The following is an 11113-nucleotide window of genomic DNA, read 5'->3' on the forward strand; positions in this document are numbered from 1 at the left end:
AAGGAATAATTTGGATTAGTCTACAGGCAATAAGGAATGCTATTAAAACCCAGTATGATAAAATGAAGAGAAATAATTTTACCTGAGGTCAAATGCTGCTGCAGAGCAAACTCAGGGAGATTCTCTCTTCAGCAGCTGAATACAGTGATGATGAACAATCTCTCACACGTATCAGTGCCTTTATTAATAACAGTGGGTGGATCATTACTGGAACCAGAAGTTATTTCTCAACAGTGTCTTAAACCAGTTTTTCATGCAACATGATTTTTTTAGTTATTTGAACTGATTGTTTCCTTGTGTGCACCTGCATTTAGAAAGACATTTTTGTTTTTACTTTGTGCTCGAATAGATGCAAATGTAGATGGAATGATGACAAGTTTGATTTGTTAAGAACTTTTACCGAAACAGCACTACAAAATCCCCAATGAGTTAGGTAAATGTGACTGAAAAGATTAATGCTAATGCGTTTAATAATTTGTTAATTATGTTTGTAAATAATGTTTAACCACGTTATTGACATGTTTAAATTTAATTAAAGAAATGCATGCATATTTTTAAATGCAACTAACAACTGAAATGTCTAATGTCTTTAAAAGCAGCTGGGGAACAACACACCAGTTATGTAGCAGGTTAACAGGAAAAATAGGTAGGGTCTTTAGTGTTTGGATACAGAAAACAAAGGGGAAAATGAAGAGAAAACAGAACAAAGAAAACAGGCAAAAATTGGTACTTATCTAAAGTGAGAATGTCACATTTAATGAAACAAACAAAGAAAAATACTGATAATTTTATAATTTCATCTGAAGTAAAGAATCAAGTCTGTTCGTGGAGAATATAAGGAAGTGATTATTATATTCACAGGTTTACCGGAGGTGCAGAATTACACTCTTTAGAAATGTTCTACTTTTCTCCAGTGCTCATTTTAGCTCATTCAAAAAACCCATGTCAAAACAACCATGTGATGAATCTGGGCTCTGCTGGTGGCAACATCTCAAGGCAGACAGTCCAACGGACACTGCACACCGCTGGGTTCCACGGACGCAGACCAAGGAGGACACCAGTTCTCCAGATAAGGCACACAAAAGCCCACTTGGCCTTTGCAAATGCTCATCTGGACAAAGAAGAAGACTTCTGGTCTTCTGTTTTATGGTCAGATGAAACAAAAATTTAATTGTTTGGCCACAATGATGTAGCCTTCATTTGGCGTAAAAAAGGAGACACCTTCAACCCTAAGAACACCATCCCCACTGTCAAACATGGTGGTGGAAACCTAATGTTTTGGGGGTGTTTTTCAGCCGGTGGACCAGGGAACCTAATCACAGTAAATGGCACCATGAAAAAGGAGCAATACATCAAAATTCTCAACAACAACATCAGGCAGTCTGCAGAGAAACTTGGCCTTGGGCACCAGTGGACATTTCAGCATAACAACGACACAAAACACACAGCGAAAGTGGTGAAGAAATGCTTAGAAGACAAAAAAATTAACGTTTTGCAGTGGCCCAGCCAGAGTCCTGACTTAAATCCAATTGAGAATCTGTGGAGGGAGCTAAAGATCAGGGTGATGGACCTGAAAGAGTTGGAGCTCATCGCTAAAGATGAATGGGCAAAAATACCAGTGGAGACATGCAAAAAGCTGGTCAGCAATCATAGGAAGCGTTTGATTGCTGTAATAACCAATAAAGGTTTTTCTGTTCTGTTCTGCACTTTTTGTCCAAATGTAAATAAAAGCTGAGAATTTTTTTTTTTTTTTTTTCACAATGATGCCTCTTGTACATCGTCTTATTATCTTTTGGGAGAAGCCTGTGTCATTTCCGTTCAAAATAAACTTGCTGGTTGAATAAAAGTAACTTTAAGTCAGAATTTGCCAGGGGTATGAATAATTTCTGGCTTGACTATATATATATATATATATATATATAGAAAGAAAATAAATAAATGTGCAGTAAAAGTTTCTCTAGATTTTAGTATAACTGTAACGTTTAATTTGTTCAAAACATTGCTATTACCGTATATGAAAATACATTTGCTGTTATTACCTCCTACTGTACATATACTAATACATTTTAAATTCAGTGATCATTATATAACTTCTTATTATATATGAAGAAATATAATATAATTCATATTTATTAAAAGCAGTAAATTAGTTAATGCTTTAGGTATCATGAATTAACAAAATTAGCAAAGCGAAACCCATGCAAAGTGTGCAGAAATGACATGACAACTGCAATTTTAATTGTAATGATACTGCCTCAGTCCTCCTCAGCAACAAACTTGGCACCAATATAAAAAAGACAAAAAGATAAGCACCTCTCTACAGCATATGACTTTATCTTGTTTTCCTCATTTGTTTAGTCAAACTAGATAGTCAGGTTTATAGTCATTTTTATACATTGCAGGTCTTTTAGAAAACCATCAGACAATGACACTGCAAAGCCTCTTTATCAAGACACCAAACTGCAGCTGTCAATCACTGAAAGTGGATTTTTCCAGTAGTTACTGCAACCAGTTGAACAAGATTCACAAAGAACTACTTACAGTAATAAAGTACATAATGTCACCACTGCATTAACAGTGTTTTAATTTTATTCTTCGTGATAACTTCTGGTAATTGCAGGTTATGCACATTATCACAAGTAGCCAAAATAATCAATTGGCAGATGATACAATAAAAAAAAAGTTGTGCTTCTCATTGAAGCACAAATCTCATAGTGATGATATTGAAACGCAGGCTGCAGAGGATAAATATTCTCTAAACAAATAAATAATAATTAAAATTAAGACTATTTTATCCAAATGTTCAATATAAGCAAGGTGATGGTAAATGAATGCTTAATGAAAGAATTTGAAGTATATCTGACACATTAATTTGGGTTATCACATCACTATGACCTACTGACAGAATATATTGGGTCAAAGAATCTCCTGTATGACCAGCTTGTTAATCCTTAGATAACAATAATAACACAATCACTACTTTTATGTGTTTAAACTACATACAACAGCAGCTTGTACCTTAAGCTTTAGCTCATTTTAATCATGATGACACATTTGGCAGGATCATATTTATAATCAAACGTAGCAATCATTTAAATATAGATATTTAATTTATAATATTTTGTTTAATAATATTACATCAGCATTGCAGCAATGCAGTAGTGGTCAACAATTCTGTAAATCACAGACAATATTCCAAATGATTTTTGCAGCATTCTAATGAAACTATCAGAAATGGTTATATTTAAGAAGACTGTTCAGAAATGAACTTATGCAAATATTGTCACACTGAATGCACTCTGTACTACAAACACCTTGATTTAGTCTTCGACTTCTTTAAGATCTAGAGCAATACATATTTTTGGTAATCTAACAAGTGACTAAAACTCATCCCCATTGAACCAATGCGGAAACATTTTTCAAAACCTTCAGAAAGGAAAGTAAAATAGCAAGACTCTTCTCATGCATTTTATCATTGCATCACTATGGAACAAAAACAATTACAAAGATAGCACTAATAAGATATCACACTAATCTTTCTTTTATTTTTACTAAAAGAAAGTGTCATTAAACTAATACTTCTTAAGGAAATAAATCATAATAATCTACTATCACAATATTACATATTTCAGTTTTGCTATTCCTGACAATCAACCTTTTATAGAAGTATTTCCTTCAACTACTAAATGTTACAAATTGAAAAAGAAGCACAGATCAGAAAATAAATGATTAAATAATTAATTTATTATGCCATATATAAAAAAATATGCCTGAGGGGAAAATAAATAAATAAATAAATAAATAAATAAATAAATAAATAAACCAACAACCAGTGTGGCGTCAGTTTCATATTCATTAATATGGCACTAGATAATATGCATGTAAAGTGTTGCACCTTTTTATGTGTGTGTGTTAATAAACTAAAAAAATATTCAGAACACTCATCAGAGGAACAAGTAACAGAATAAGTGAACCAAACAGACAAGAAGCCTCAGTTACCTTCACTTGTTCTGGGACCCACTTATCTGTAAACAGGGAATATAATGCAATGAAATGTAATGTATATATGACAGAAATCATCATAAACCTTCATTTACAAATGATTAAAATCAATTCAATGTCGAAAGTGATACCAAAACCAAAAATTTATAAATTATGTAAACTTGTACTTTAATTCTGAAACACTGAGCTCTGCATCCACACTATTAAAGGCTTGGGTCAACTCATTCTCATATGGAATCATCTCCCTTCACCAGTGGGAAGACAATTCTGTTGAAATAATGGATAAAGCTGTGCTAATATTATTCAGCTTTATGGGTAAAACGTTTGTCCATTGATTATTTCACCTGCTAAATACACAATATACACATGATGCATTTATATTAAGAAAGATTCAATCAGTTCACCTTTTAATATTATCATTGATAGATGATAATAATGTTAATCAGCAGCAGTAGTGACACACAATGAAATCAGAGGCCTTGTTGTGAGGAACGGCAGCTCCTTCATCTACACAAGCATATGCAACATATATACATGAAATGTTTCTTATATTAAAGGGGTCATCGGATGCCCATTTTCCACAAGTTGATATGATTCTTTAGGGTCTTAATAAGAAGTCTATAACACATTTTCTCAGTGGTAGTGTGAAAAACACCCTTTTTGCCATGTCAAAATCAGTCTTTTTCAGAGCAAGCTGTTTTCTTGCATTTGCCTTTAAATGCAAATGAGTTCTGCTCTTCCAGTCCCTCTCTGCCATGAACTGATGAGCCATGCTGTTTACTTTAGCCATGTTTAGCCACCAAACTTGCTAACTAGTGCATTATAAGAAATGCCATTTGCAAAGATGCATAAACAAACCCTTATACTTATTTCTGCTGTATAATGAAGCTGGATAATGAATGAATTGCACAAACATAGACGCAGTTATGTAGATCAGAGATCGGGGCATTCCCTTCAAAAATGAAAGTAACGTTAATCCTCTGCTGTCTACAGCGGCTCAGATTATATTATATTATATTATATTATATTCTTAAATCTTAATATTATATTAATTCTTAAAACAGTATTTTTCATATGATAAATTTGTATAAATTATAATATACACAATATAAAATTTGTATTAAATCATACAAATGAAATCATACTAAATAAATTATAAAAACAAATAAATAAATAAAATAAAATAAAATAAAAAAACACAGAATCTAGGGAAAAATAAAGTGGTTTTCATGGGGGACTAAATTAAATGTTGGATAGATAGAGTTTATGAAAAATAAATAAATAAATAATATATTGAATGCATAAGCTAAAATCTACAAGCACTCTCAAAGCATTTCCTTCCATAATAATAATAAATGAATATTATGATAAATATTGATATAACATGGAAAAAAATATTGTCAAAATTATTTCTGGACATATCACCCAGACCTAAAAACAAAGTGCTTACAAATTTTATTGTGAAAAGTGCTGTAAAATTAGAATGAAAAAAAGGGTAAAATAAAAAAAAGACAGAAATTCCAGATTAAATCATGTAATATGCACATACTACATATAAACAAGTCTTGCTAAGATTCAAAACATAGAATAAATAAAATCAAAATGTGTATTTTAAAGGGCATTGATAAAATAAAGCTGATGTCAGCTGTGATTGGACAGGGCAAAAATCTGGCTAGTTTTTCATGTAACATGAAGATATCTGTTATTTGAACTGATTGTTTCCATGTGTGCACCTGCATTTAGAAAGCCATTCTTTTAGCTCTATGCTCAAGTAGATGTAAATGTAGATGGAATGTTCACAAGTTTGATTTGTTAAGCTTTTTTTTTTTTTCCTAAGTACACTCTTACAAATAAAGGTGCTTTACAATGCCATAGAACAACCTTTTTGTCTAAATGCTTCCATAAAGAACCTTTAACATCTGAAGAACCTTTCTGCTTTAAGGTTATTTTTGACAAAAGAAGGTTCTTCAGATTATAAAAAGTTTTTGTGGAACCAAAAATGCTCTTCTATGGCATCGCTGTTAAGAACCTTTTAAAACACTTTTATTTTTAAGAGTGTAGCTTTACAAAAAATCCCTTCAGTGTGAGCAAAGGGTGATAGAAAAGAAAAAGATGAATGCAAATTAAAATAACAATATGATAGTTAATTATGTTTGTAAATAATGTTTAACCATGTTAATGATGTTTAATAATGTTTACATAAACACTGTGGTGGTGCAAGCAGTGGTCAAGTAAGATGGAGATTTTTAGATAATTAACTAAAGTGCAATAGTAAACTGAGGTCTTTTAATTCAGCTGGGAAACAACATGCTACTTAAGTAGCAAATTAATGGGTAATTAATTTTTGGATATAGAAAATAAAAGGAAAACCATTGAGATGAAAGACAAATATTCATGGAAGTTGATTTGCAACAACAGCATAAAATAAACAGAAATAAGCTAAATGCAAATGGTGGTACTTCCCTAAAGCGAGAATGTCACAAATGAGAGAAAAAAAAAAAAAGACTAATCAATAATTTCATTGAAAGTCAAGAATCCAGTCTGTTCTTGGAAAATATGAGGAAGTGAGCATTATATTTACAGGTTTACCGGAGGTGCAGAGTTACACTCTTTAGGAATGTTCTACATTTCTCCACTGCTCAAAAAAACCATGTTGCAAAAATCACGTGATGCACATCAATGTTTCCTGACAGTAATATCTGCACTAAAAATGTCCAGACTAATAGAAATGTAGAGGAATAATAATAATAAAAAAAATGTCTGCCACTGTTAAATTAATTCTCTTAATGTGCAGATATACTTGTACTATACTTTTGGTTATTTTGGTTATAAATTATTTCCTTCCCCATACAATAATACATTTTAAACTAAGTAAATTATCATTGCTTACTTTTTATGAAGCCATGCAATGTAATACATTATTATTAAAGGCAGTAATCATGAATTACTAATATTAACTAAATGAAGCATGCAAGTAAGCAGCATCGAAAAATGACAGCTACATTGTACTATGTACAATCTGCCTAAAGACCGAAAGAGGGGGGGGGGGGGGGGCAGCATACTATGACTTCATCTTATATGTTTCCTCATGGATAGTCAGGTTTATTGTCATTTTTATACATTGTAGGACTTTCAGAAAACCACCAGACAATTATGCTGCAAAGTCTCTTTATCAAGTCTCCAAACTGCAGCTGTCACTTACTGAAAGTGGAGTAATTGTTGCAACCAGTTGAACAATATTCACCAGTACACTTCATATTATGTGCATAATATCACAAGTGGACAAAATAATCTGAGCCAAATAATCAAAAAGATTAATATTGTCTAATTCCTCACTAAACAAACAGTTTGCTATTCCACCAAAATTATATCCGAATGTTTATTATAAGCAAGCTAATTTCAAATTAAAGTAAAATGGAAGAATTGTAGCTAAAGTATATCTGACACAATAATATGTATTATATTGAATATTGAATTGAATATCACCTATACTTTGCTACACCAGGTCATGTTAATTTTCAGAGAACAATAGCACAATCACTACTTTTACATGTTTAAACTACACACAACAGCAGCTTATCCTTTATGCTTTAGTTTATGTATCTTTCCTGATGACGCATTTGGCAGGAACATAACAATTCACACAACCTGGTTACTAACAAATGACACCACTGCTGATTGTTTATGATCAAATGTAGTTATCTTATAAATACAGACATCTAATATTTTTTATGTCAATTCCAAAGATAAAATGCTTTTAAAAATTTAAATCTTAATGTTGCAAAAATGCAGTTAAGATGTAAATCACACAAAATATTCCAAATTACTTTTGCAGCATTCTAATGAAACTATCAGGGATGGATCTACGGGGCTTTAGTACGATATTAGAGTATTTAAGAAGAATGTCAGAAGACTTTTTTAGATATGAACTTATGCAAATGCACTCTGTCCTACCAACTCCTTCATTTCAGTTTCTATTCACCTTCACCTTAAGAACTAGAACAATACATACTTTTGTTAATCTAACCAGTTACTGAAACTCAACCTTCAAAGAAAGCACAATTCAACCAGTGCGGAAAAATTCTTCAATACGCTTAGAATGGAAAATAGAATAGCAAGACTCTTCTCATGCATTTTATCTTATCATCACTACGAACAAAAAGCAAAATGATTGCAAAAAAAAGATAACACTATCATCAGTTGTCTTTCTCTTACTTTTACTGAAAGGAAATGCCTGCGAAAGAAAGAAAAAAAAACAAATTTTTATCTTTATCATTATTCGGACTCCATTTTAATGTCATTTATACCACATAATAAATGGCAGAATACAATATTATTATGCCAGAATATTAATATTATTATAGTTTTTAAATAATATCACAATTAGAACGGTTAAGGAAAGAAATTATAATATTCTTCTATCACAATATCGCATATATAGATGTATAGATGTATCAACTATGAATTTACTTTTACTGTTGTTATTACCTCCTATATTTAATACATTTTAAACAAATTAAGTAAATAAACATTACTTCTACTACTTTTATTATTTCTTATGTAGAAGCGTAATTTCATACAAATTATTTATTAAAAACGAAGTCAAATAAATGTTGCATTATTTAAAGAAGTTCACTTTCAGAACTAAAATGTACAGATAATGTACTCACCCCCTTGTCATCCAAGATGTTCATGTCTTTCTTTCTTCAGTCGTAAGGATATTTTGTTTTTTGAGTAAAACTTTTCAGGATTTCTCTCCAAATAATGGACTTCTATGGTGACCCCAAGTTTGAACTTCCAAAATGCAGCTTCAAAGGGCTCTAAACGATCACAGCCGAGGATAGAAGGGACTATCTAGCAAAATGATGGGTTATTTCCTAAAAAAGAATTACAATTGATATACTTTTTAACCTCAAATGCTCGTCTTGTCTACTGTAGCTCGGCACGACGAGCGTTTGAGATTAAAAAATATATAAATTGTAAATGTTTTATAGAAAATAACTGATCGTTTCGCTAGATAAAACCCTTCTTCCTCAGCTGGGATCATTTAGAGCCCTTTGAAGCTACATTTAAACTCGGGGGCACCATAGAAGTCCATTCTATGGCAAGAAATCCTGAAATGCTTCCTCAAAAAACACCATTTCTTTATGACTGAAGAAAGAAAGACAAGTGAACTACTCCTTTAAGGCATTAGGTTTCATGAATTTTAACCAAAAACACACACACAAGAGCAAGTGCAGCAATGATAAATGACAACTATATTTTAATTGAATTGATTCTGCCTCAGTCTTCTTCCGCAGCGAACTTGTTACCAATATATAAACACTCTATTCTCTACAGCATAGTGTGACTTTATCTCATTTGTTTAGTCATCTAGAGTCTGGCTTCTTGACATTTTTATACATTGTAGGACTTTCAGAAAACCACCTGACAATTATGCTGCAAAGTTTCTTTATCACGTCACTAAACTGCAGCTGACAATCACCGAAAGTGACTTTTCCAGTAACTGCTGCGACCAGTTGAACAAGATTCACCAAGAGCTTTATACAGTACATGACTGTAACCACTGCATTAACAGTGTTTTTATATTTTAGTCTCAGTTATTTTCCTATGATAATTCCTGGTGATTGCAGTTTATGCACATTATCACAAGTGGCCAAAATAATCCATGAGCCAAATAATCCAATAAGATTTGAGCTAAAGTATATGTGACACATTAATAGGTGAATCATATTACCATGACCTCCTTTTTCAAAAACCTACTGACTGAATGAATCAGCTATACTATGCCATACCAGGTCAAGAATCTCTTTCATGACCAGCATGTTAATCATACTTTATGCTTAGGCTCACATATTTATTCTGACGACACGTTTGGCAGGAACTTATTTACAGTGAAAGCCACAAAACTAACACCACTGCTGATTGCTTAGTCAGGGAAAGTTACTTTTAAAAGTAATGCATTACATTGTGTTACTTCCTAAAAAACAAACTAATTATGTTACTGATTTACTTGTATAGCAAGTGATGTGTTACGTCACTTTTGCATTGTTTTTTTTTTAATCTGAGCTGGGATTGTTTGTTTGTTTTTAATATAGAAAGTTCTATTTTTGGCAAACGTAAAATCCGTTTCATGCCAAAAGTGAAATGAATAAGCCTGAGGCTGGAGGAAATGTAAATTCATGTCTGTACAGTAGACAGCGCAGCTCAAACGAACCTTTCAATTGAAGAATAGGATACAGGAAGCGTGTTTTTAAGGCATTTTTGTTCATTAATATGGTTAAACTGGTCAACAGCAAATGAGATTAAACACACAACAAAATATTTGTATTATTTAACACACATACATATATATATATATATGTTTGCATCATATAGTTTGCATTTCACTTTTGTATTTATTTTGAGGAATACTGATTCTGATTTTGTGCTTGTTCACATTTAGTCTAGAGTTACAGTAAGCGTTCTACATAGGGCATGCAACATTTCTCTCAACATGGGTTCAGGAGAGCTGTCTGTCAATACATGGGAAAATAAAGTGTATAAAACTAGTGTTAATTATTTGAAAAAGTAACTGTTTTTGTGTAAATTAAAAAGTAATGCATTGTTTTACTAGTTATTTGAAAAAAGTAATCTGATTATGTAATCACATTAAACGCAATGCGTTACACCCAACACTGTTTTGATCAAATTTAACAAATTTGAAATGTTGTCAGTTCCAAAGATTTCTATGAAAAGAAGAAATGCATCAGAATTAAGAAAAATGCTGTAAAATGTTGCAGAAATGCAGTCAACAATGCTTTAAATCACAGAAAATATTTCAAATGATTTTTGCAGCATTCTAATGAAACTATTAGGAATGGATTTAAAGGAATATTCAAAAAGACTTTCAAATGGCTGTTCAGACATGAACTTCTCTGAATTTTTGTGTCACACTAAATGCACTCTCTCCTACCAACTCCTCAATTTCAGTTTCTCTTCACCTTCTTTAAGAACTAGAACAATGCATATTTTTGTTCATCTGACTGGTGACTGAAACTCAACCCATCTTACATTCAAAGAAAGACAATTCAAAACAATTGTTCAAAACCTTTAGAATAGAAAATTGAAT

General features: G+C 31.8%; 1 protein-coding gene across 1 annotated transcript in view; it reads right to left on the minus strand.

The window, feature by feature from the left end:
- The window catches only part of LOC141297538 (uncharacterized), a 14120-nt gene extending 4293 nt beyond the window's left edge, over positions 1–9827 (minus strand). The window contains exons 1-2 of the mRNA XM_073827959.1: positions 9798–9827; positions 8218–8236 (exon numbers count right to left, since the gene is read on the minus strand). Of these exons, the coding sequence (XP_073684060.1) occupies positions 8218–8236; positions 9798–9827 (49 nt within the window). The remainder of the gene's footprint in view (positions 1–8217; positions 8237–9797) is intronic.
- Positions 9828–11113: the final 1286 nt, after the last annotated feature.

This window comes from Garra rufa, chromosome 22 (genome assembly GCF_049309525.1).
Source record: "Garra rufa chromosome 22, GarRuf1.0, whole genome shotgun sequence".
In the NCBI taxonomy this organism is placed as follows: domain Eukaryota; kingdom Metazoa; phylum Chordata; class Actinopteri; order Cypriniformes; family Cyprinidae; genus Garra; species Garra rufa.